This window comes from Peromyscus eremicus, chromosome 13, assembly GCF_949786415.1.
Source record: "Peromyscus eremicus chromosome 13, PerEre_H2_v1, whole genome shotgun sequence".
Lineage (NCBI taxonomy): Eukaryota > Metazoa > Chordata > Mammalia > Rodentia > Cricetidae > Peromyscus > Peromyscus eremicus.
In genome coordinates this window covers 21,233,357-21,259,366 of record NC_081429.1, presented here as the reverse complement: position 1 = coordinate 21,259,366, position 26,010 = coordinate 21,233,357, and the positions used below count along the sequence as shown (strand labels likewise).

At 47.4% G+C, this 26,010-nt stretch overlaps 1 protein-coding gene across 5 annotated transcripts in view; it reads right to left on the bottom strand.

The window, feature by feature from the left end:
• Ddx11 (DEAD/H-box helicase 11) overlaps nt 1-26,010 on the bottom strand; it is a 39,405-nt gene that overhangs the window by 12,795 nt on the left and 600 nt on the right. For 4 of the 5 annotated variants that reach the window (XM_059278676.1, XM_059278674.1, XM_059278672.1 and 1 more), the window contains exons 2-18: nt 23,952-24,099; nt 20,388-20,633; nt 19,823-19,912; nt 19,392-19,546; nt 18,587-18,635; nt 17,168-17,275; nt 15,452-15,539; nt 14,898-15,103; nt 7,243-7,395; nt 6,394-6,440; nt 5,993-6,072; nt 4,909-4,953; nt 4,727-4,794; nt 2,081-2,119; nt 1,756-1,876; nt 1,530-1,652; nt 1,015-1,127 (exon numbers count right to left, since the gene is read on the bottom strand). In XM_059278676.1, coding sequence (XP_059134659.1) covers nt 1,015-1,127; nt 1,530-1,652; nt 1,756-1,876; nt 2,081-2,119; nt 4,727-4,794; nt 4,909-4,953; nt 5,993-6,072; nt 6,394-6,440; nt 7,243-7,395; nt 14,898-15,103; nt 15,452-15,539; nt 17,168-17,275; nt 18,587-18,635; nt 19,392-19,546; nt 19,823-19,912; nt 20,388-20,633; nt 23,952-24,095 — 1,875 coding nt within the window. In that variant the 5' untranslated portion in view covers nt 24,096-24,099. The remainder of the gene's footprint in view (nt 1-1,014; nt 1,128-1,529; nt 1,653-1,755; nt 1,877-2,080; nt 2,120-4,726; nt 4,795-4,908; nt 4,954-5,992; nt 6,073-6,393; nt 6,441-7,242; nt 7,396-14,897; nt 15,104-15,451; nt 15,540-17,167; nt 17,276-18,586; nt 18,636-19,391; nt 19,547-19,822; nt 19,913-20,387; nt 20,634-23,951; nt 24,100-26,010) is intronic. The other variant, XM_059278673.1, reaches the window with a different exon arrangement.

Below are 26,010 nucleotides of genomic sequence, written 5' to 3'. Positions count from 1 at the left end.
CAAACAAACAAATACCAATTCTACATGGTGAGACACCATCCCCCCCCCAAAAAAACAAAACAAAAACAAAAACAAAACCAGAACAATAATGACCATGCACAACATTAACCCACCAAATAAATACAAATGTACAAATCTGTGTACACACACCTGCACCACAAACCAAAAACAAAGCAAATGCCTATGTGGGCTTGGACTGTGCCTTGACAGCAGAGTATCTGCCTGGCCCATACATGGTTCTGAGGTCCATCCGCAGTAATACAGGGAAAACAAAACAGAAAAGCCAAAGAAAGCTCTGGGACTATTCCAGCAGGCAGCAAAGGCTGGAGCCTGTGCTTAGGAGCCCAACAGTGTTAACCCTGAGTGCACTCAGGATGAAATTAGGAAACAGTCCTTAGTCCTTTGTTCTCATTGATCACAGAACCAGAGAAAATGGGAAAACAGTCTAAGTAACAAACAAAGCGGGTGTGGTGTGAGTGGCGTATGGTGAAATGTAACATCATCTATGTGGTCAGAATGCAACACTACTGTAGAATATGCTAGAATAAATATTTGCTGACAAGGATAAATATTAACATTTTGCTTCAGAGAGAAAAAGCAAATTATACCAATAATGTAGAGTGTGGTTTTAAAAAAAATATGTACATACATATGCAAAATGTATGTAAGTACATATGGATGGTACATACACCAGCATGAATCTTTTGTTGGTAGAATTCTGATGTCTACAGCTTGTCTTTGATTTCTATAATAAAACTATATAACTTTTCTAAGATCATACATGTAATCACCTTCTAAGAGAGATGCTGGTACCAGAAGGGGACTAAGTCAGAGTCTGGGACTACAGAGGGCTTTTCTCAGAGAAGCCTGCTCCGGGGCTGCACACCAGCCCAAAGGCAAGGGCAGCGGCACCTAGTGGTCACTGCTGGGCCTGCATGTGCTGGCCCATTTCTGTTTAGGGTTCCAGGGGACAGAGAAGAGGGCTGACACTTATATGTCCTGGTGGTGCCTTACCGGCTGCATGGTGCCGCCAGCAATGACCACTGCTCGGCATTCCTTCACCACCTGGGCAAAATGCACAGCTGGGTTCAAGAGCAAGAATTTGAGGCTGCTTTGACCAACACTGCCTGGAAGACAGACAGACAGACGACAGACAAAGAGAGGAGTAGATTAGGCACAGGAAACCCCAGATGATCCACAGAGGCCCGCGAGCTAGGACTCTCCCTTTAAGAAAAACCCCATTTCTCTTGCCCTCGGTACTATGGACTTATGGGAAGACTCGGGTGCAAAGACAGTCTGGCCAGAATCACATAACCCTCAGACGAGAAAACAAAAACAAAGTCCAACCCCATCTAACCTCAACCGTAAGATTCCAGGTTCTGTAGGGACCTTGCCTGAGACAATTCCGCACCTCTGAAACCCAGTCTCCAGGACCACTGCCGGCTCCAGGCCTAGAGTGGCTCCTTCACACAGAGAGTAGGGGCAGGATGGTAGAGCCCTTTCAAGCTAGGCCCCTTTGTTTCGATTACCTTGGCGGCTCAGGATAACCCTGCCATCCTGGTTGGCAGTGGTGAGAGCTGCCAGAAAGGCCTCAATGTGCATCAGTGGAGAGGCAGGCCGTGGGGCTGTGGCCTGGCCTTCCTCCAGGGAGTCTGCAGAAAAGGGTGGGATGGGAAAGAAGGCCTTCCTTAGGTCAAGTCCATGTCCTCTCCAAGGGCCTGCGCCTGGCTCTTCTCTCTCACCATCCCAACTCACCCTCAGTAGGCCCTGACTGCAGGCTCTTCAGGAAGTGCTGGAAGCCGTCCAGATTGCGGTTCTCCTGAGAGGCCGAGGGAGACGGAAGAACAACTCCAAAGCGTTCTGTGAAGCCAAAGAGCTATGTGTGGGGAGAGCAGGACAGACACACAGAATGAGAAGAAACCCTGAAGGAGACACCAAGCCAGTCTGCAGTCCACTTCCTCCCACGCCAGAGACCACTCCACGCTATGGACAGTGGAATCAGAGGCCTAGTGTCCCCGGGGCAGCAGAGCAAAGCAGGCAGGACTGCTCTGGCTCCTTGCCAGGACAACGGGAGAGGTACCTTCCTGCTGACCATGCTCTTCTCCAAGTACCGCTGCACCTGCAAAACCAGCACAGGCCTATGTGAGAAGGAAGCAAAGTGTGATCTAAACAACTCTAGAGATGGCCACCCCATACCACTAAGGGACTCTGGCTCACTGGCACCTCAGAGGAGCCCAAAGCATCCTAAGAAATCTTACTGGTCTACTTTCTGAGGTCACTGCTCTACTACCCACAAGAACTCAGGGTTCCTCACAGGGGACCTCACAACCACAGCCTCCTCACAAATATCCCCACTGCTCAGATCACCCTAAGGGTGTTCAAGACAAGATCTGAAGGCTGAGAAGGTTGGCTCAGCCGCTAAGAGCACTGGCTGCTCTTCCAGAAGACCTGGGACCTACATGGCGGCTCACAACCATCCACAATTCCAGTTCTGGCAGATCTGAGGCCCTCTCACGACCGTCCTCATGCATCAGACACACATGTGGTACACAGACATACATGCAGGCAAAACACTCATATATATAAAATTTTAAAAGTGCCCGTATGCAGACTGGGCCTTGAAGAAGGAAAAGGTACTTTGAAAACAATCCCAAGGGCTGGAAAGATGGCTCACAAGCTTGCCACACAACCACGAAACCTGAGTTGGAATACTCAGAGAACACACAACGGCCAGAGACAGGGATGCGAGTGTCTATAATCCCAGCGCTCTTACTGAGAAGTGGGAGGCAGAGACAAGAGACAGCCAAGAAAAGCCTGTGAGCCAGCTCGCCTGGCGTACACAGTGGAAAAACAACAGGGTAGGAAGCAAGGACCAACAGGGGACATGGTCCTCTAATCTGACACACATACTGGGACACAGGCACACCTGAATTCAAAACACGAATGTGTGCACATGCACACGGCGCACACATAAAAAGACAAATCTTTTAAAAAAAAAAACAAAGAAAAAATCTAATCCTTTGCACAAAAGCAAGAAGGAGGTAGGTCCTGGGCCTGTCCCAGGAAAGACTGAGTTGCAGTCCCCTACTGTGTTCAGTATGTAGGGGTTGGTGCCTCAGCTCAGTTCACAATTTGAGAGCAAGAGGTTGGATGACTTAGAAAAACGGCTACAAAGACTGGCATCTGGTTAAGACTGCTGCAGCCAGCCTTCACAAAACAAGTGAAAAGGGAGGGGGCTGAGCAAGCTGGAGAAGGAGCATGGGACCTGTCAGCTACTTAGAGTGGGACACAAAGGGGAGAAGAGAGGTACCAAAGACGACTGATAGGATCACAGAAGTGACAATGACCAAAGGCGTTACTCTAAGGGACAGCCGCTTTGAAAATGAAGGCAGCCGGGTGGTGACGGCACATGCCTTTAACTCCAGCAGAGACAGAAGCAGGTGAATCTATGAGTTCGAGGCCAGAATGAGTTCTAGGACAGCTAAGGCGACACAGAGAAACCATATCTTGAAAAACAAACAAACAAATTGTCCTCGAGGGCTGGAGCAATGGCTCAGAGGTTAAAAGCACTGGCTGTTCCTCCAGAGGTCCTGAGTTCAATTCCCAGCAACCACATGGTGGCTCACAATCGTCTATAATGAGACCTTGTGACCTCTTCTGGTGTGCAGGCATACATGCATGCAGAACACTGTATAATAATAAATAAATCTTTAAAAAAAAAAAAGGGGGGGGGAGTGAGAGAAGAGAGAGAGAGGAAAGGAAAGGAAAGGAAAGGAAAGGAAAGGAAAGGAAAGGAAAGGAAAGGAAAGGAAAGGAAAGGAAAGGAAAGGAAAGGAAAAAGGAAAGGAAAAAGGGAAAAGGGGAAAGGGGAAAGGAAAGGAAAGGAAAGGGAATCAGATCTAGGATGGGTCTAGCTGGGTTTGAGCATTGGCCCCATCCAGCCACCCTTGGTTCACTGGTGTGTAGCTTGGGCCAGTCCTCCAGAGCAACTATTCCTCTTCTTAAATGGCTGGAGTGTGTTCTGGCATAGTGCTCAGAACAAAGGGACAGCATCCACGGAGGGAATAATACTCAATTTAGACACACGAGGTTGAGGTTTAGGTTCATAGCTACCATCACCTGCGAGAGCATCAGACAGCAAAGGCAACATAAGCAAAGGTCTGACAGAGACTGCCATCCAACCCAAGGCTCCAGCCTCAAACATTGCACCATGGATTATAATTTGAAAACAATTCCCTGGAGAAAGACTGGCAGAACGGAGATGGGAAAGGATGGGGAGTACCGGAAGCTGCGTTTGGGCCTAGGAGTGCAAAGAACAGCAACATCCCTTGCCAAACCCTACAGCTCCCAACTCAACTGAAGACCATTTGGCTGTTGATGTCCAGTATGAAGACCTGCTAACTGCCTTTCCCGATTCAGGTCCTCGGACAGCAGACTATTCAAGGACAGTGATTTGCATTTTATTTCTTCCATGTTTATTCTGATCGTGTGCTAGAGGCAGAACACAAGGCCTTACTCATAACAGACAAGTGCTCAGCAGCTGCACTCCATCCCCACCTCTCCAACAGCCACACTCCATCCCCACCTGTCCAACAGCTGCAATCCATCCCCACCTGTCCAACAGCTGCATTCCATCCCCACCTGTCCAACAGCTGCACTCCATCCCCACCTCTCCTTTCTAGCCTTAAGTAAATCAGAAGGTGCTTAAATCAGAATAGACCTTTACCTTGAACAGGTTGATGTTGTCCACCTGGCTCTGAAAGAGAAAGTCGTTGATGCTCTTCAGCTCAGAACCTGCAAACAGACAAAGGACCCTGGTTTTGTACCTTGCTGAGTCCCCTGCTCAGTCCCAGAGTGGAGCTCTGAGTGGTTCACATCACCTCCCACCCTCGACAGCGACTTCCTCACCTGTCTGGAGCAGGCTCTGTGTACTAGGATTTTGCTTAACGTTACCTAAAAAAGGGAATTTGAGTAGGTCATGGTGGCAGTTCTACAAGGAACATTCACTAGAGACTTTGCTTGGGGCATTTACAGCAGACAAAGAGCACACTAAGAAGTCAGGAGGTTGCAGGAGCCCAAGGCCAGGCAGGGGACAGGGGCAGAGCAGTCTCCCCACTGTCACTCTGAGCAGGGCAAGGGAAAAAATAGGATCTTCCAGAAGACAGGAGCTGTGGCACAGCACAGAAGGAAGTCAGAGTACCAGCACGGGGCAAGATCTCTCTAGAAAAGCCTGCACTGCCTTTCTGGAAATCCAGCTCTACAGAAGCCTTTAAAAGCATATTCATGGGGCTGGAGAGATGGCTCAGAGGTTAAGAGCACTGGCTGCTCTTCCAGAGGCCCCGAGTTCAATTCCCAGCAACCACATTATAGCTCACAATCATCCATAGTGAGATCTGGCGCCCTCTTCTGGCCTGCAGGCATGCATGCAGGCAGAACACTGCATACATAATAAATAAATAAATAAATCTTAAAAAAAAAAAAAAAAAAAAAAAAGGCATGTTCACATAATGAAACAGTCCCAGACCAGAATAACCCAAGAATCTCGGATGCCGGAGTCAGCAGCCTCCAGTCTCATGAACCACAGGCAGGTCGCACCCTGAGCTTTAGCTTTTCCTCTGTAATGAGGCTTAAAGCTCCTGGGCTTCTAGCCACACAGGGGCAAATGAGAACTGCCTGTGTGTCAGTGCCAGTACGCTGTGTGGCTGTGACTATGCCACACAACAGGTTTCACTCTGCACCATGTGATTAACATAACCATACAGTCAGGTTTCTTAAAGCGAAAGGAACAAACCATGGAGAAGTAACTAGGGCCAAAAGTCACAACAATGAAAAAGCTATGGTCAAACATCTCAAGTTAAACTGGAAAGAGCATCCCCAAATGATCAAACCAGTGCTTAAAAGCGGGACACACCCAAGTGTGCTGACTGGCATTCAAGGAACAAGACTAACACCACGTCAAGCTCAGGAGTGGTCCAGGGGATGACGCTCCTACCTCCCAAAACAGCCACAAACTTCTCCAGCAAGTACAGGATCTGCTTGATGTACATTAGGTTCTTGGCCTTCAAACGCTTCCTGAGGAAGAAGTCACAGGCAGAGCTACCACAGGATTCTGCAGCAGCTTCCCTCCACTGGATGCCACTGGGTCTTTCTGCCTAGAGCCTGACACACTGGGCTTCAGCAGATTAAAAGGCTGGCTAAAACCAAGGCTTTCAGAGCCTGCTGCTCTGTCCAAAAAGCCTAGGATGTGGAGGGCACACACTAGGACAGACCAGTTCAACCGAATCCTCCAAGACCTGGGCACTAACAATAACCTCCATTGTGCTCTGGAAGGCTGAGCTGGAGGCCACTGAGACTGAGCATGGCTAGATCTTCTTCCTCAGGGTAGTGTCTTACCCGTATCTTTCCATGTACTGGAGTAACTGGGAATAGGCCTGGCAGAGCTGGGGAGAAAACAGAACAGCATGAAGGCATCCCAGGATATGGTTAAGAGGATCTCTGCAGAGAGACATTAGTCCGTGTCTAGGAAATGTCAGCCCAGGATACCATCAAGGTGATGGGCAGCTTGACAGAAACAGACAAGGGCCAAGCATGTAGAGGCCATGGGTTGATGACAGCTGCAAGGGTAAGGAAAAGGCCAAAGCCCAAGGTCCTAAATGCCACAGGGGAACTGGGTTAGGAGATGACTCACACTCCACCAAGAGTAAGATTCAAGATGGTGACAGATAATCACAAAGGTTTCATGCTCAGAAGCCAGGGGTCAAATCCTGGCTCACCTCAATCTGTGTAATGTGGGTATACGACACACAATTTTGCCCTCCAGAACCCCAAAGCTCCGAAGCTGAAGCGGCGAACCCCCACCCCAAGAGAAAAGTGTGAAGCACACAGAACCCCTTTCAATGCTTGCCACATACCAGATGACAGTAAACAGGAGCCTGCAGAGACCCCCCAAGCAGTATCAATAATGATAAAATGCGACCCTGTGAGACTCCTGGTCCCTGACACCACCATCCTACTGACAGAGAACTAGTTAGCAGCATCCTGGTTGAAGGACAGCTGAAGACAGAAGATGCCACTCTGCTCAAGCTGGGTACCAAGAACCTCACACTTGGCGATGAACAGGAAAAGACAGAGTTTTGGTTCAGCTCGCCCTCTACCAAGCCCAACATCCAGAGGAATTCCTGGCCCAGGCATTTAAAGGAATGACCTATGTCACTCTGCCCAAGATGGGAGAGGCTGACCCACCTGGGAACCATTGACCTCTGTGCTGTAGATGTTGGTGATGGTGTCGATCAGGTTGTGCGCCTCATCGATGATGACCACTTGGCCTTGCAGCCTGATTCCCGCAGCCTGTCTGGTGGCTGCATGCAGCAGCATTGGGTAAGGTAGCACCACCAGCTGTAGGGAAAGATGACCGTCGGACAGTGAAGCAACCAGTCTTGCACACAGCAGAAGGCTTATCCTGCAATAAACTCCAGGCCACTAAAGTCCTGTGGAGTTGTTCAGTTTCTCACTCCAACCTTGCACAGGGGTGTTCAAGCCAGAACAGCACAGCTCACTGTTCTGCCTGCTCCAATAGACCTTCCTTCCGATGTTTTATGTGGACTGTCAACAGTGAGGAACCAACATTGGAGCTGATCATCTGGGGAAGGGGAGGGGGTGGAGTCCCTGGAGGTGAACCTCATCTAAGATCCCAAGATAGCCCTCAGGCTCCAAACTGCTTCAGCACACTGAGTACCAGAAAGCAACAGTAGCCTGTGGTCCTGGAGCTGTGACCCTGGCAAAATCTAAGTGACCCTTGGTTTTTCATCAGCTAAGTGAATTTGACAAACCATGTCAATTGAGGGGTGAGTATAACATCAAATCTGAAGGTATATGTTGCTATGAATATCTTCCAATTAAAAGACAACAGATAAGTGAAGGAGATCGCTCTGTTGGTAAAGCGTTTTCCTTGAAAGCAAGGGCTAAGTCTGAGCCACAAACCCATGGGGAAAAAGCCAGGGATGGTGGTACCACTTGAAATCTCAGCAGCAGGGAGACAAGAACAGGCTCACATACCCACTAGCTTTGCCACACCCAAAGTTGTTCTCTGGCCTGCACACATGCGTGCAGACACATGCACCCACCAAACACACACAAAAAGATACCGGTAACGAAAATTCAGAAAACTGGAAACTCAAGGCCCAGGTGCCAATATGGGTACCAGCATTTAAGATAGCGAGAGGAGAGAAAACCATCTTTCTGGGCCCCAGTGTTCTCATGGGGAGAACAGGGCGACTTCAATGGACTGTTACAAAGGAAAACGAGGTGAAAACTGCTTCCACATGTCAAGACCACGCCAATTCCAGGTCTTCATACTTCTATATAAATGGCGGCAGCACTAACTCACTGAGACATCTGTGGACAGTGAGTACCCACATAGAGCAGGGACGTCACGAGTGAGCACTACACTGTGCAGTATGATTACTAAGACCTGTTCTCTTTTGAAATCCATCTAAGTCTCCCAGATGACACGGATCTCCCTATGAGTGACACGTTTCACGGAGGCAGCAAGACAGCATGACATACATCAGCCACAGTGAACAGCAAGGGGCTATCAGACAAAATTGAGTGTTTCCTCTCCATATAAAGATAGGGCAGGTCTGAGCAAGACAGGATTGCCAGGTGCAGGCAGGCGGTGGATACGTCAGCAGTCAACCTGAAAAGCCGTTTGGTTATGCTCATGTTCTGGGCTCAACTCCTGCCCAACACCCTTTCAGTCTGGTTTCTTCAGATGAGCAACTCTTAGCACGAACAGGCTCCTATCTGCTGAATGCTCAATAACGCCAACTGGCCTCTAGCCCAGAGCAACGCCACGCTCTGGATAAGATAATTTTATGCCATGCAGATGCGAGGCAGCACAGTTGTCTGCCTAACCTGTAGGGCCCTGGTCTCCTCCCATATTGAGTAAAGCCGTTGCCTGCTTGCCGACCTTGACCAGATGTCCTCCCTATTCTAATTCCCTGCCGGTATCCACCCTCCTGAATGCTTTAGGGAAGTTCCTTGTTTGTGTATCCTGCATATTGGGCGTTAACAGCTTAGATGCAAGAATGTAGAACATTCAGTAGCAAACTTCTGCCCTCCGGGGATCTCCCATTGTGCTGTAAGCCTGTATTTAAGGTTTCCTCCCTCTTTCAATAAACGGCATTCGGCTGGCACCCGGCTTACAGCCGTGGCGAATGACTCGCTGTTTCTTGTCTCTATTTTTTATCCGCAGCCCCTCGCTCGGACATGGTGAACGGGTGACAGTAACGCGGGCGTTACCGTTACAAATGGAGGTCCCTACCGAGATTCTACCAAGACGTTACCGAGATCCGAGAAAGAAGGGACGAGCTGATGGACACCCGGGTAAGGCTGGCCAGCAATTTAAAGAAAAAAAGAAAAGATAAGGGTGAATTGAAATGGGTGCAGCTAGCTCACAGTCAGTTGATTGGACTGTTGAAGCAGGAAGGCACCGAAGTTAAGAAAGGGCAAGACAGCTAAAGATTTTAAATAAAAAAGGAAATCTTCCCAATAGAGAAGAGGGAAGGAAAGGAAATTTCCTGTTAGAAAAGGGAGAAAAATTTTAATCAAGAAAAAAGGATTTTCCCGGTAAAAAAAGGAAAAATTTTTTGAAACTAGGCCTAAAGATTAGGGCTCTGTAGAGGAAGGATGAAGGAAAGAGAGAAGCCTCTTCCCAGTGATAATGGAGGAAGAAAAGACTCTTTCCAATTGTAGAATTTTCAGGATAGCTGAAACTCTGAGCTCTTTCTGCAGTGCAGCATCTGAATTACTAAGAATCGGCAGGTAGACCTCATTGCTGCTGGCTGAACAGCAAGAGAGCCCAGAGGTTAGAAGTTCTGCTGTCTGTTTGCTTATTTTGGTTCAAATGCTTTTTATTTCTCCCTCAGAGTGGGAATAATTCAATATTTAGGATCCCTTCGTGGGAAATGTTTTTCTGTTTTTCCCTTATGGTGGGAATAACTCATTAGGTAGTCCCTTCATGGGAGTAGGAAGTTTAAACATGAGTTTGTGTGTGCGGGGCGCGCGCCCAGCGGCGGCAGTGGTGGACATGCACAAGATAGCTCGGAGCTGCGGGCAGACAGGTACAGGCCGGTGGGAGGTGGAGCTGCAATGGAGCGCGGCCCGGGCGGGCACCAGCACTAGAGCCTGGGCACTGGACGGAGCCAAAGCTAAGCCACAGCTTCAGCTCGCTCCAAGTGAGCAGAGGCCCAGGAAGGGACTAACGCTAAAAGTTTAAACAGAAATGTGTGTGTGTGTGTGTGTGTGTGTGTGTGTGTGTGTGTGTGTGTGTTGCATGTCCAGTATGGCTGTGGTCAAAGGCACATGCTGCAGCAGCAGTGTGTGAGATAGCCCGGAGCAGTGGGTGGGCAGGTATGCCAAAGCAGGAGGTGGAGCCACAAGGCCAACAGAATGGACCAAGCCAGCAGAGTCCGGGAGAGGGACTAGCGCCTAAAAGTTTAAACGGGCCTAACTTCTGGTGAAAAATGGTTTCGGTCAGGACACAGAATGCTAAGTCAATGCTGTTTGAATAAAGGATGTTCTGTTCTTTTGACTGTCTTAATAAATGTTTGGATGAATATTTGATTCTCATGGTAGATAAACTAAAGGAACAGAATTCATAATTTTAAACTATATATTAGGTATGCTCTTGTCTGTTGATCATTACTGAAAATTTGGCCCTGCAATTTAAGTTGCTTTCTGGAAATTCTTGGTTTAATTCTATAGAAATATAACACCTGAAATGTATTGGGTTGTTCGCTTATTAAATAATGTTGCTAACATAAACCCATAAATAATAATCTTTTACTGATAAAGAGATTACAAAATTATTTTTCCAGTAAATAAAATACAAGTAAATTGTTTGGTCCACATTGTTAATATTTGGCAATTTACATTAATGTTACTTGGAATCTATAAAAAAGGATCCTCTTTTTAAGATTTTATAAAAATACTCAGAAGTATTACCTAAAGTTACCTCTTAATCCTGTAGAGATTGTATTTAATGCTTTTATAATTGGTATATGTAAAAAGGACCATGAAAATAGAAGCTGGTGATAAAATTGCTCGATTAATATTGCTTTCATATTTTAATTGCAAAATGGCACCTATATGTAGAACTGGAGGCTTTGAAAGTATAGGAAAAAGGTGTTTTGACAAACAGTTATCAATGATAAACAGCCTAAGTTAAAAATAAAATTATATGGGATTGAGATTAAAAGATTACTGGATTCTGGTGCTGGACATATCTATAACTTCAAGAATCCTGAGATCCCAACTGGCCTCTACAAGAAGTCAGGAAAATGGCGGCTATTACAAGATCTTAGAGCTGTAAATAAAACCATGCTTCTCATGGGAGCAACACAACCTGGCTTGCCTGTTCCTGTGGCAATTCCTAAACATTGGCATTTAATTGTGATTGACTCATATGGATGATATTTTATTGGCTGCTAAAGATAAAAAACTTATTTTTGATGCCTTTTCTAAATTACAAGAGGTTCTTAGCCTGGCTAATTTACAGATTGCCCCAGAAAAGGTACAGGTATCTTTTCCCTATCATTATTTAGGTCATGAATATTTTGTTTTACTCATTCACCTACTGGAGTGTTTTGGCAAACAGGTTCTATTCTATGGGTACATTCCCCAGCTTCTCCAGCAAAAAACATCACTCCTTATCCACAGGCTGTTGCTCAGATTATATTTAAGGGAATCAAGATCAGTGTTCAAACTTTCGGTAAGGAGCCAGATATTGTGGTGACCCCATACACCCAGTCTCAAATAGCATGGTTGCAAGCTAATGATAATGATTGGGCCATATTGACATGCTCCATGCAGGGTCAGTTTGATACTCACTATCCCTCCAATGATGTGTGTAAATTTTTTTTAAATTGCATCCTGTTATATTTCCCAAGATAGTACAGATGACTCCTATTCCTCAGGCCCATGTGGTATTTACTGATGGCACTTCACATGGTTTTGCTGTGGTGGTTTCTGGTAACATAGTAAAGAGAATGAAAGTCCAGGGCACTTCTGCCCAAATGGCAGAGGTACAGGCGCTGTTGCTTGCTTTACAGATGTTTTCTGATGAGAGTGTAAATATTTATACTGATAGTCAATATGTGGCACATGCCATTATGCCTTTGGAGACAACAGCCTACATACCATCCATTTCTCCCATTCATGAATATTTATTGCAAGTGCAAGGACTTATATGGTCCCGCTCACATAACCTTTATGTGGGCCATATTAGAGCTCACACTCAATTGCCTGGACCTCTAAGTGAAGGTAATCAGAGGGCTGACACCATTACTCGTATGGCTGTCACATTAGTTTGTTCTGCCTTTGATAAGGCTACTCAGTTGAATCAATGTTATCATCTTAATGCTGGATCTCTTCGTCATCATACAGGCATAACCCGGGAACAAGCCATCCAGATAGTTAAATCATGTCCTATTTGTGTTGAATTTTTACCTGTTCCTCATTTGGGAGTTAATCCCCGAGGACTTTTACCTAATCATGTGTGGCAGATGAACGTCACACACGTACCTTCCTTTGGAAAATTACAATATGTCCATATGTCTATTGATACATATTCTTCTTTAATTTTTGCTTCTGCTCATTCAGGGGAAAAGATTAAGGATGTAAAGAATCATTGCCTTCATGCTTTTGCTTACATGGGCGTGCCAAAATGCATAAAAACTGATAATGGTCCCGCCTACAGCAGTACGGGATTTTCAAAATTCTGCCAAGACTTTTCTATTGTTAATAAGACTGGTATTCCTTATAATCCTCAAGGACAGGCTATAGTAGAACGCTGCCATCGTACCTTAAAAACATATATTTCTAAAGTAAAAAGGGGGGAGCTAGGGGCTCATCTCTCCTCTCCACATTCTATTCTTTCCCTTGTTTTATATATTTTAAATTTTTTATCGGTGGATTCTGCTGGAGTATCCACTGCAGATAAGCACTGGAGGGCTCCTGTTGCAAATCATCCTCTGGTGCGATGGAAGGACCTTTCTACTGGCACTTGGAGGGGACCCGATCCGGTGTTGGTGTGGGCCCGGGGATCTGTTTGTGTCTTTCCGCAGGACAATGAAGTTCCTCTTTGGGTTCCTGAACGCTGCGTGCGCCCTGTGGCTGCTGCTGAAGCCCAACATGGCAGAGACCTATTGGGCCTTCATAAAAAACTCTCCCCTTCTGATGCCAATGGGGATTGAGAGCCCAATACGGCCAGCCTTGGCAAACATTATTGTAAGCCTAGGGACTGTAGCCATGTGGTTGGATTCTTCAGAAGGTAATGTATGGTAACTTTTTTCAAAAATGTTAAGAATGTGTCACACCTTGGAGATTAAGGATAACCCCGAAGGTCAATGACCTTCATTTGTTAACAGTAACATGCCAGCTAAGCCTTTTCACATTTTGCAACCCTCTTCAAGCTGGTGTAGTACCTACTTTTCAGGAATGGCTCTGTGCAACATCTATTGGCCTCCTGAAATTCTTCTAGCCTCTTTTGAAGACACCTTAAAATTTGTGAGCCTGAATGTAGCCGTTTATGAGACCATTAGTTCTGCTCCTTGTTTGCTGTTTTTGTTTTTGTTTTCTTTATGGTTCTTAGTTGTTCTTTTGCAGACCTGCCAGCCTAAGTAGTGCTGGGATGAAGAAAAATGGGCCTTGGTGGTTCGTGTTCCTGGAGCTGCGTCCATGCCAGTGGACCGTGACAGTTAGACACAGATGATGCTCACACGCTCCAGAAGAGACTCGGACATCGATGTTGCCATTGTTGCTGTTACAGCGGTGGTGGCCACTGCTGCTACTATTTCTGGGATGGCTATTTCATAATTGGGTTCTACAGCTAGCACAATGGAGATCCTGGCAGCAAAAGTAGCTACTACAGTTAGTTAATCTTTTATTTTATTGGGCATGATAAATTTAATTCTACATTTATACATTTAAATTGGCTTTGAAAGTTGTAAAAATTATTTAAACTCAAGTTCCATTTGTTTATGGGATACCACTTTACAAGGACTCCAATTTGCAGTAAGGCTCGTTTAAGAAGGGAATGGCTCAGTCGCCTTTAGCCTCCTGGCTATGGGTGGGTTAGGACTACTGTTGGTCTTTTCTGTGTCGCACAGATTGCAAGCCCAGCGCCACTTTGAGATCTTTGGCAACAGTTTACTCTACAGCTCACGTGGTTGAGCCTGTATGATAATGAGTATTCAGAGACGGGTAATGCTTGGGGGGCGCTCACCAACCTAAGACAGAGCACTTGCGGGGCCTGGGCAGGTGTCTCCATGACGGGTAAGGTGACCTGCTGACGTCCCACGCAACCTAAGTCAGAAGCTCATTTTTTAGTAAAAAGGGGGGACCTGTAGGGCCCTGGTCTCCTCCCATATTGAGTAAAGCCGTTGCCTGCTTGCCGACCTTGACCAGATGTCCTCCCTATTCTAATTCCCTGCCGGTATCCACCCTCCTGAATGCTTTAGGGAAGTTCCTTGTTTGTGTATCCTGCATATTGGGCGTTAACAGCTTAGATGCAAGAATGTAGAACATTCAGTAGCAAACTTCTGCCCTCCGGGGATCTCCCATTGTGCTGTAAGCCTGTATTTAAGGTTTCCTCCCTCTTTCAATAAACGGCATTCGGCTGGCACCCGGCTTACAGCCGTGGCGAATGACTCGCTGTTTCTTGTCTCTATTTTTTATCCGCAGCCCCTCGCTCGGACATGGTGAACGGGTGACAGTAACGCGGGCGTTACCGTTACATAACCTATGCAGGGACATCCTCAACTACTAAAGAGGAAGGGGAAAGCCTTGCAAGCCCCAGTTAGTGCAAGAACTACTTCCCATTTCTCCAGCACACTCACCTGGGCTGCAGGGATGGCAAAGCGGCTTCCGTAATAGGGGCAAGCCCGTGCCTCCTTCCCAAGGGCCACAAGCTGCTCCATGTCCTTCACCTCCAGCAGAATCTCGTCCCGGAGAAGCTGCATCTGCTCATGGTTATGGAATGGGCAAGAGGTCTGGATTTTCCGTCTCCTTCTCTTTGGCTTGTCTTCCCCAGCTCCATTCTTCTCTGTGGTGGGAGATTGAGAGAAAGCAAGGGGAGGAAGGAGCTCTGGGGTCAGAAGTAGGTGCAGTGATGTCCAAACACGTTTCTTGTTGCCAATTGTGGACTCATCAGAGCACTCTGGGATTTTACTTTGTACTCTCCACAGATGGCACAAACATCTCTGAGCCAGGTCCCTGACCCTGACCCAGAAAGCGTAACGTTCTTGCCCAAGGAGGGGGTCTGAGGAAGGAACCAGGGCCTGCTTGCCCATTATTTCTGGGTAACACAGTCTTCATCGTCATGGCCCTATAACAACCCCACCACATTCCTGCCACTTCCACTGAACAGCACAGCCCACGTTCCTGTGCATACCGTGTTTGCTTCTCTGCATGTCCACACAGCGGTCATTCATAAGTTGCACAGAACCCAGCTTTTTCACATCTTCATTCACACAAAGGTTCTATAAGGCAGGAGAGAAGGAGAGAGAAAGCAGTGGTCTTCATGCACATTGGGCAAAACCTCGATCACCAAGCTCACCCTCAGTCAACCCTAAATATTGTCTCATCTTGACCTGTTTCCCCTCAAATACAGAATGGACCGTTAATATAAATGTGACCACTAAATTGCTCTTCTGCCTTCCTGAATGAGAGAAATTTGTCTGTGCCCAAGGTATAGCACACAAAACTCATCACCTTTTCTGAGATTGGGGCTGCTGTCTTCAAACGTGCCGCCCACTGTGCTCTGTACTGATCAGTGCGGACTTATCTACTCCTAGTTTAGGTGTGTAGGTGTTCTGTCTGCATGTATGTCTGTGCACCATGTGTGTCTGGTTCCCAAGGAGGCTAGAGGACAGCCTACGATCACCTGGACTAGAGTAACAGATGGCTGTTAGCTGCCGTATAGGTGCTGGAAATTGAATCTGGATCCTCTGGAAGAGCAACAAGTGCTCTTACCCACCGAGTCATCTCTCCAGCCCATTTTATGTATTTTTGAAGCTTGCTTCTTTGCAGCTAGAGCCCTGGCCCCATTTGGGTATGAGAGGTTTGGGTTTTTTGTTTGTTTGTTTGTTTAGTTTGTTGTTTTTTGTTTTGGGGGGGAGTTTAAAGGGGGAGGTTCAAGAGAGGGTTTCACTTTGTATTCCTGGCTGTCCTGGAACTCACTCTGTAGGCCAGGCTGGCCTCAAACTCACAGAGATCAGCCTGCTTCTGACTCCCAAGTGCTGGGATTAAAGGCGTGCACCACCACCACCCAGCTTTTTATTTTTTTGAGACAGGGTCTCACTACATAGCTCTGACTTCCTGGAACTCACTACATCGACCAGGCTGGCCTCAAACTCAGAGATTTGCCTGCCTCTCCTCCCCATGTATTGAAATTAAAGATGTGTCCCCACCACCATGCCTGACTTAAATGAACGCTTTTTTAATGTGCTAATAGTCTGTTTCTTTCCCAACCAAAGGATGAGTTTTCTGTGAGGTTTTTTTTTTAGCAAACAGCTCATTGAATAAAATATACTGTCCTTTGTTGTGGTCTCTGGGACTGGATGAGAGAAGCATGACCAATAGTACAGTTTTTAATTTCTATTTTTTGAGATTATAATTACAATATTTTTCCCTTCCCTCTCCTCTCTGCAAATGCTCCTGGATCTCTTTCAAACTTTTTTCATGAATTGGTATTACAGCCATATATGTATACCTACATGCATAAATATTCCTAACTACAGCCTGCTCCATCTGTAACTATGTTTTCACTGACCCTTTGGTCTAGGATAACCAATGGTGTGCTCTTCCCTGGGAAAGACTGTGTCCCCCACTCTCAGCGTTCCTTAGTTCAGCTCAACATCTTTGATACTGACTACTGACAGGCTTCTGTTAAAGACCAGAAGTGGTGCTGGCTACAGGTCACAGGAAGGACCACTACCCAGCCTGCTTCTCCTGCACCTTCTCAAGAACAATAGGCCAGCAAAGGAGCAGGGATCCCAATCCCCCCTTGCCTCCACCCCACCAGTTTTCTATGCCTGGGCCAAGACGAAAGACACAGAAGAAGGAATCTGTCTGGGCTGAGCTCCCCATACCCACCCCCTTTGCTTACCTGCCGAGAGCCAAGAGAGACTAGCCGGGTCTCCTTGCCGAAAGGGCTCTTGCGTACTTCATGTATAAACTGGGCCAGCTGTGAGTGTGTCCGACTGCAGTAATAAATCTGACCAGAGGAAAGTGAGGGATTCAAAGAGGGGTCTGACTATCTCATACTGGCCTGAGGTCCTGCAGGAGGAAGGAGGGCGCTTACAAGTGCACACGTCAGCTCAGGTCAGCTAACACCTGAGGAGGGCTTAGCAGAGCTCTGGAAGTTCAAGCAGTCCCTAGGACTCAACTCTCACAACTCACACTGGACCTCAAGTCCTACCACACAGCAGGAGCTGGAGACCCTCGGAGAGTGAGTTTCCCCACAGCACCGACTCCTGATTCAGAAGTGATCCTCTCAGCCCTCTGGAGAACACGGGTGGAAAGTTATTCCCTACGTGTGCCCTGAAGGGAAAGATGGAGTCTGAGGTACACATTCTGGTTACTCTACGATTCAGCAGTGAGGAGAGAGACAGCAGAGAAGGACACCTACTTTCAACAGAAAAGATCCATCTTGGATGAAAGCATGTACTTTTAAAATGGAGAATGACAGACCCCACATGGCTCACTACACTCCACGCATGTGAAATACAAGCAGGAAGAGAAACACACCATGAGAGTCCAAGAATAAGGAGGGCACACTGTATGGTGATATTTTATTTATATTAAAATGTTATTTGTATGTTAATAAATAAAGTTGCCCGGGGGTCAGAGCTATTAGCAAGCCATAGGAAAGCAGGGCAGTGGTGGCGTATACTTGTAATCCCAGCACTTGGTAGGCAGAGCTAGGTAAGTCTCTGTGTGTTCAGGGATACAGCCATTATTGGATACACACGCCTTTAATCTCAATACCAATCATGGAAAACCTGGAGGTCTATATAGACAGGCCGTGACGAGGCGGTCACGTGGTTGGGTTTACAACCAATGAGAAGGCAGAACAGAAATTCTATATAAGGACTTTAACACAGGAAGTAGATCTGGTTCGGAGAGGTAGGACCACCGCAGGAGGAAGGGTAAGGTTTTAGCTCTTAGCTCTGACCTCTTGGTTTTCTTCTTTGCATTGGTTCTGTGTTTCTTATTAATAAGAAGGTTGGTTACATCTACAACACTGGCTTGCCCCTCCCTTGCCCTCACTAGTGCCCACTGCAAAGGGAAACCCTGTGAGTCCCTGGCCCCAAATGCTGCATCTCCCGAGGCCTCCCCTCTGAGCCTAGCTAGTCAAGGGAGCAACAAGAGCGATCATGCTCTGCATTTGGGAAGCACACACCTCTAAGGCTGGGAGCTCTTCACCCACAGGAGGCTGAGAAACTGCTAGAACAAAGAGTCCTGGGCCTAGGAACTCCCCTCTCCCACCTCTAGAAGCATCCAAGGAGTAGGCAGCTTAGCTTACCTTGGTTATATGTTCTTCCTCCAAGTCATCCTCCTCATCATCATCCACTCTAAGAGACAGACAAACAGAGAGGTGAGTTTTCACACAGCACACGGAGGACAACCAAATACCTAAAAGTACTGGAATGTGCTCTGGGTGCTCACTGACAAGGAGGGCAGCCCTTTACTCAGACATCAACAGGACCGAGGGGTAAGCCCAGAATACAACACAGACATGTCCCAGGCAACCGCCAAGCCCTGCTCCTCAGGACTCCCTCCACGAGAATTAAGGTGGGAATGAAAAAAGAAGGTCTGGAAAGGCTCTGTGAGATGCAGAAGTGACCAAGTCCCTCCCATCTGGGTTTCCTAATTCACCCCCAAGTGAAGCTCATAAAATAGGAACCTGCCCATCTGGACCAGAAGCCTTAAAACAGTGTCCAAGTTTGAGTCAGGAACTCCTTGACAGTTAGGACCATGCACTCCACACATGCTTTAGTGGTGGGGAATATGGGATCTAGAGCCAGGTGGCCTAGGTCCAGGCCTAGCTCTCCCCTCCATTTACAAGCCCACAGCAATGGTCAAGACATGGCACTTGACCAATCCATACCCTCCAGGATTCCACCACTGAGCTACCATGGGGAAAACTATCTCAACATACACAAGGGACCAGCACAGAGTAAAGGCCAGTGATGGCTGTCACCAGCATTTATGGACTCTAAAAGCCGGAATAGAGTGAAGGGCAGCTGGCTATCAGGCCCTCTCGTCAGGTGGCCTGAGGGCAGGGCTGCACCAGCAGGGCTGCAGACTGACTGCAGCAGAGGTCTCACCTGCTGGCTCTTCTCTCCTCATCACTCTCGTACTCCGCCAGAACCAGCTCCTCCTCCCCACACTCCAGCTGCTCCAGGCGTTCCGGCCCGGTCCCTTCAGCCAGCATCTCCCTGCTGAGGCGCAGGAGAGTCTCGGTCTCCTCTTCCTCCTTCTTCTGGGTAGGAACAAAGACAAAAAGAAGTCTCAGCACTGGGGCCCCACCAACTCCCCGACAGAGCTGTCACCAAGGACAGGGCACCCAGGCTGACCTCATCACACGAGCCTCCCTACCCGACTCAAAAATGCCTCTTCCAGACTCAAGTTCTCCACCACTTAAGATCCCTAGCTATTGGCCAACGGAGCAGGGACTGGAGTCTACCACTCTGGTCTCTCACCTCCACCGCAGGCAGCGTCCAGCTGCCTCACATGCTGCAGCCCTCCAGATGCTCACCATGCGCTTCGCTGCAAACTTGAGCCTTCTTCCATCCTGGCCGACCTGCTGCAGATGCTCTTCCCGCTTCTTCCTCTTCACCTGCTCCTCCTAAAGGAGAGGGGCAGCAGAGAGACTCCTGCAGGAGGGCCACCCCGGGCCCTTCTCAGCGAGGGGTCTACTAGGGGCCTTCTCGTCCTTGCCTCACACACCTCCCCGCCACCCCGAACCAACCCTCCTACCCCCACCACACACACACACACACACACACACACACACACACACACACACACACGCTCCATCTCTGCAGGTCTGGCCCCACTGCAGGTCAGTGCAAAAGAGCTACATCCTCTCTCTCTGGGGCATACAAAAGTCATTCTTCAACCGAGTCCCTCGCCGAGTGAGCCATACATGGGAAAGGTCTGCTCGCATCAGAAAGAGACGGCGATAGCCACACAAGTTCACAGAAGGGTTGAAAGGCACCACCAAAACAAAGGATACGGAATTCCTCAACTTGTAATAAATTGAAAATAATCAGGGAGAGCTGTGTCCCTGATCGCTCCCCTCTCAGCCCCTCGGAGCTCACCTTCAGCCTCTCCACCAGGTCCCTTTCTTCTTTCTTCTGAACAAATTCAGTGACCCAGTCAGGTTCTCCGCCAGCCCTCGGGGTGCCAGAGGGCTCTTGGCAAGAGGAGGAAGATGGAAGCGAGTTCTGCCCACCACACGTGGGGCCGGTCCCAGGTGCAAGGAGACGGGCCTCCGCCTGCACTCTCTTCCGTTCAAAGTCGCGGAGCCAGGAGAGGGCCCCACAAATGAGACTTAAGGACTTGCCCTGCAGGAAGAAGGATGACCTCACACAAGGCCAGCAGCCAAGCTTCCCGGAAGGACAGCTTCCCCGGTTAACAGTAAGAAGCTGTACTTCTAAGCGTGAGGATGCTCTGAGACCATGTAGAAAGGAAACGAGTTAGTAGCAGAGTCCACAGAAACAGGCCAGGGGGTGTAAAACCTGGTCCAAGAAGCAGTAACGAGCAGCTTTGAAACCACATAGCTCCACGTTCCAAAAGAATTCAAGTGTCGTCTCAACTTACAAACACTGCAAACTAATATAACTAAACAATGGTGGAAAAAATTCACTAATAGCCAAGAAATACAAAGCATGAAATCCATCTGGGCGGTGGTGGTGCACGCCTTTAATCCCAGCACTCGGGAGGCAGAGGCAGGCGGATCTCTGTGAGTTCCAGGCCAGCCTGGGCTACAGAGTGAGTTCCAGTAAAGGTGCCAAAGCTACACAGAGAAACCCTGTCTTGAAAAAAAAAAAAAAAAAAAAAACAAAGACAAATCCCAAATTCTTGCCAAGGCCACGTTGGACTCTAAGCTTTAAGGCAACTGAAGTCCAGACACAACATAGTCAGTCCCAGGAGTCCCTACTGTTGAAGACTACTGCTGTCCACAACCCTGTTCTTGACTAAGGTCAGTTTTCCATGGTCCCTTTCACAGGTGGACATGCACCCCCGGGGCTGAACTCTAACTCCAGTATCTCAGGATGTGAACTTACCTGGAAACAGAATCACGGCGGATCCAATTAGTTAACAGGAGGATCTTAGGTGGATCCTAATTCTTACAAGGATTAGGAACCTTATGAAAAAGGGACATTCAGATGGAGACACACACAGAAGAAAGGCACCATGAAGAAACACAGGAAGAAGATGGCATCTACAAGCCAAGGAGTGGGCCTGGATACCCTTCCCACATAGCCCTCAGAATGAACCAAACCTGCTAATATGTGATTCCAGAACTGTAAGATGCAGGATTTCTGCTGTGCACCCAATCTGTGGTACGCTATCTATGAAGTCCCAGGAGAGGGACACAGTTCTAGGGAGGAGTTCCCCATGCTGCTGCTCCTAGGACCCATTTGGGTTTCAGGTGAATCTTTAGAGCTAGCCTTCTGTCTACTGACCCCTCTGCCTACTTAGTCCAGGGTGGCTGTGAGTCTGCAGACCAGGGTTCTAGACCTACCTGCCCTGGGAGGTACATAATAAGCCTTAGACTCCTCGCCTGCAATCCTGGATGAAACAGTAACTCATCTTACTAGCTCTGGGACTCTGAGCTGACTCTCAAAGCTCATTTCCATATATATGCAAAACTGGGACAGAAAATAGTAAGATCCACTCATGCAGCCGACACAAGCGTTAGGATAGTTAATATACAGAAAGCAGAATACAAAAAAATACCTGGCAGTAAAGTAAGAAATGGAGTACTTGCTACTTTTAAATAATGATGGAATATCACTATCCTGAGATGTGGAATCTATCAGCTTTCATTAATATTTTGAATGGTTCTTGGCAGGATGACCCTTCTGAGGAATAGACAGATCACACAACTTAAAGAACACCCCACTGCACTGTTTCCATTTCCAGAAAACACTAAATGGAAAGAAATCCAAGCAGCACTCCTCCAGAAGAGCCTGGGGGGTTGGTCATGTGCTGACTGTGGAAAAGAAATACTGTCTTCAGATGTTGTTGGGCAAGACAGTAAGACACTAGCGTGCACCAATGGCCCAGGGACAGAGCCCCTATCTAGCCTCACTAAAAAGGGAGCAGCAGTTCCTAAGGGTACACCCCAAATCACCTTCCAAAGTTAACAGCGTGCACTCTAACACAAACACCGACGGTAACTAAAGTCCCACAGGCTTAGGTATTGTAAGAAGACCATAAAAATCACAGACTGAGAGGGCTGCAAGGTAAGTGGGTGGTAAAGAGCTCCACTGCTATGTTTGAGGCCCTGGTTTGTCTCAAGTAATGTAAAATAGAAATTAAAAAATAATAATAATAATGCTAATGGTACTAAAAGAGGCTGACTGGAACTTGTTAAAAAGCTGCAGATCCAGTCGGACTGTGGTAGCACATGCCTTTAATCCCAGCACTTGGGAGGCAGAGGCAGGTAGATCTCTGAGTTCGAGGCCAGCCTGGTCTACAGAGTGAGTTCCAGGATAGCAAGTACTCACAGAGAAACCCTGTTTCAAAAAACAAAAACCCTGCAAATCCAAATATGCTCCTAAGCCATAGAACAATCTTCACAAGGCACCCAGAAAATGTTTCCACTCACCATATAGAGCAGCGGTTCTCAACCTTCCTAACGCTGCGACCCTTTAATACAGTTCCTCATGTGTGGTGACCACCAACCATAAAGTTATTCTTGCTGCTACTTCACAACTGTAATTTTGCTGCTGTTATGAATCATAATGTAAATATCTGATATGCAGGAGATCTGATATGTGACTCCTGTGAAAGGGCCATTTTTTTTTCATTTTTGTGACCCAAAGGGGTCACGACCTACAAGTTGAGAACCACTGGTGTAAAAGGAATGAAAAGGAACAATGGAGTATCCCAGAAGACATATTTTCTGTCCCAGAATCCTGGGTGTCAATTCTAGAGATGTACTTCTGCACACTTATAAGGATGGGGATAATTCACTGTCTTTCATTTGTTCGTTCAGAAAACTCATGTGAAGAGCCTCCCGTAGGCCAACCTTGCCAAGCTCTACAGATACCAGGCATGCAGTTAACAGGGACCAGAGGCTTTTGTATCTGTGAGGTTGAAGCCTAGAGTTTGAGAATCTTCACACCATCACATAGTACTCACCACGCAAGGTAACACACCAGAGTGCCGGAAAGAAGCTGGGGATCACCAGCCACAGCCCTTTCAGTCTCAACAGCCCACCTCAACTACATCGCTCACTCAATCTGGGTCAGGAAGGAAAACGGAGGGTCCCTCAGTGGGCGCCTAACAGCACTCAGGAACCCATATCCTACACTCTAAAACAGTACGCCGAACCTGGAGAAAAGCCACAGCCATGTTTATGTCCCAGAACATCAAAGCAGCAGTGTGCCAGAGAAATCCCAAAGCATTGGTGTTACACTGTCCACTGCAATTTTCAAGTCTCAGCTGCCTTTAGCCTGATTTTCCTCAAACTGTGGTGCTGTGCTTAACAGTTTAATAGCGGAAGTCAGTACTATGCAGAAAGATAAACTGACGACTCCTGTGCCCGCTTTCTTCTCAAGGAAGGCAATGTCTGCACAGAACTGTCAAGGAAAGCAAGGCTACCTCCAGGCTGTCTTAGTGGCTGACACTCCCTCATCCCTCATACTCACTGTGCCAGTTGGACTCTCAAAGATCCCAATCTTGCCAGCCTCCAAAACCTTGTAGAGCTCCGCCATGAAGTCCTTCTGGATAGGATAGGGTGGGAAGGGGAAAGGGAAATGGATGCCACCGATCTCCTGGCTTTCGTCAGCCATTGCCCTAGAGTTTAAAAAAAAAAGTAAGAGAAATCTACTACCTTTCTCATGAGCCATGAATTGGCTTGAAATCTTTAGCCCAAAGCAGTTTTCTCACTTGTCACAGAATTCCCCTCTCAGCTGTACATTTTCTGGCAAGCAGAGACCACATTCTGTCCATTTATACATACACATGATATGCCAGGGCCGTACATTCAATCTGACGGTGCTGGTCAGACATTATTATTGCAGAGTCCAGCCCAGGAAACCCCTAACATGAGCCTCTCACGCTGCTACGGAATAGCCTTCCAGTGCCTCCACAAAAGCAGAGCACTTTCACGCCAAGGCGAGCGTCCTTTGGCTCAAAGCTGCCCCTGTGATTCCTTCCTTCTCCAAGGACTCTGTGATGGGGCATTCCCACGCCCCAGCTGCCTCACCTGCTCCTGCGACCGAGGAGGCCCTTAAAACTAAGGGAAACGGCACAGAAGGGCCAGGCTCCTTCAGACAGTTCACATCCACAGCCTCCTGCACCGGACAGCTCACATCTGCTTTGCTACATCCTAACCTCTAGAGCGACACAGGCAGCGCCATCTACTGGTCATCGTTTTCTGGCCTCAAGACGTAAGAGCTTCCTGGGGCTCAATGGCAGACAGCTTACTAGCAGCGAGTGGGAGTCTGGGGGTTCCCACTAAAAAAAAGTTGTTTGGTGCCAGACTGGAAGGACGCTTTTCACAGCCACTAATCTCTGACTGGGATGGCTTCCCAATACTAGGGCCACAGGATTCCTCTCCCCGTGCCAGGTCAAGGGCTCTCAGCTCCCCATGTTGTGTCTCTTCTGAAACTGTGTTTTCCTCTACCATCTCTTTGCCATCTGGAGGTCACATTCACCCACAACCCTCTTGAGAGTTAACCGGACAGGTCCATCTCCTCTAAGTCCAAATATTAATAACCCTAAGACCCAGTTTATTATTAATAAATTGAAAACTTTTTTTTTAACTGCAGTATCCTAAATGACAGTGAGAGCTGTCAATCTATTTATGAGGAAAAGCAGTTACCAATGTGTTCTTCCAATTATAGTTAGAGGTAGAAAAATGACTGCCCAGGTGGAGAAATTACCAAAACAAAAGAACAAAAACCAAGACCCAAATCACAAACTAAGATAATTCAATAATAAAAAGAGCTATGTAACTGAAAAACCATTAAAACATGAAGGGAAGGAGAAGAAAAGTAACCAACGGGGGCTGGAGAGATGGCTCAGCAGTTAAGAGCACTGGCTGCTCTTCCTGAGGGGCCCATGTTCAATTCCCAGCACCCACATGGCAGCTCACAACTGCCTCTAACTCCAGTTCCAGGGATCCAGACATACATGCGAGCAAAATATCCATACACATAAAATGATAAAATAAAAATAATTTTTAAAAGGTAACCAATAAATTCTGAGCATTTGGCATGTGTTAAACATTCTGCAGCCTCCTCTTTTTTTTTTTAATCTCACTTAACCTATCACCAACATCATAACAGAACATGGCTGCTGGCTGCTGATGCTACAGAAATTAAATAATTGCTGGCTGGGGTGACGGCTCACTAGCTGTCGGGGGTGTTAGGAGAGGAAACATTAGCTACTCCAAGAAGAGAAGCACGGATTTAACCCGGGTCCAGAGAGCTCTGCTTCGGTCAAGCTCACCTAAGTACAACAGAACCAGCAAGACTAAAAAGGCGATTGCCTGGAATGATGCACTCGGAGGTGAAGAGTGTCGCTGTCTGGGAATATACCAGGCATACAGGCGCAGCTGGCAGACAGGGACTCCCTGCATATGAAAACTGCAAGCTAGCCTGGATTTCAGGACAGTGTGGGAACTATGTATTTATTATTGACTCCCACTTTTACGCCACTTCCATTATCACTGTGGTAGATTTACATACATCCGATCTTCCT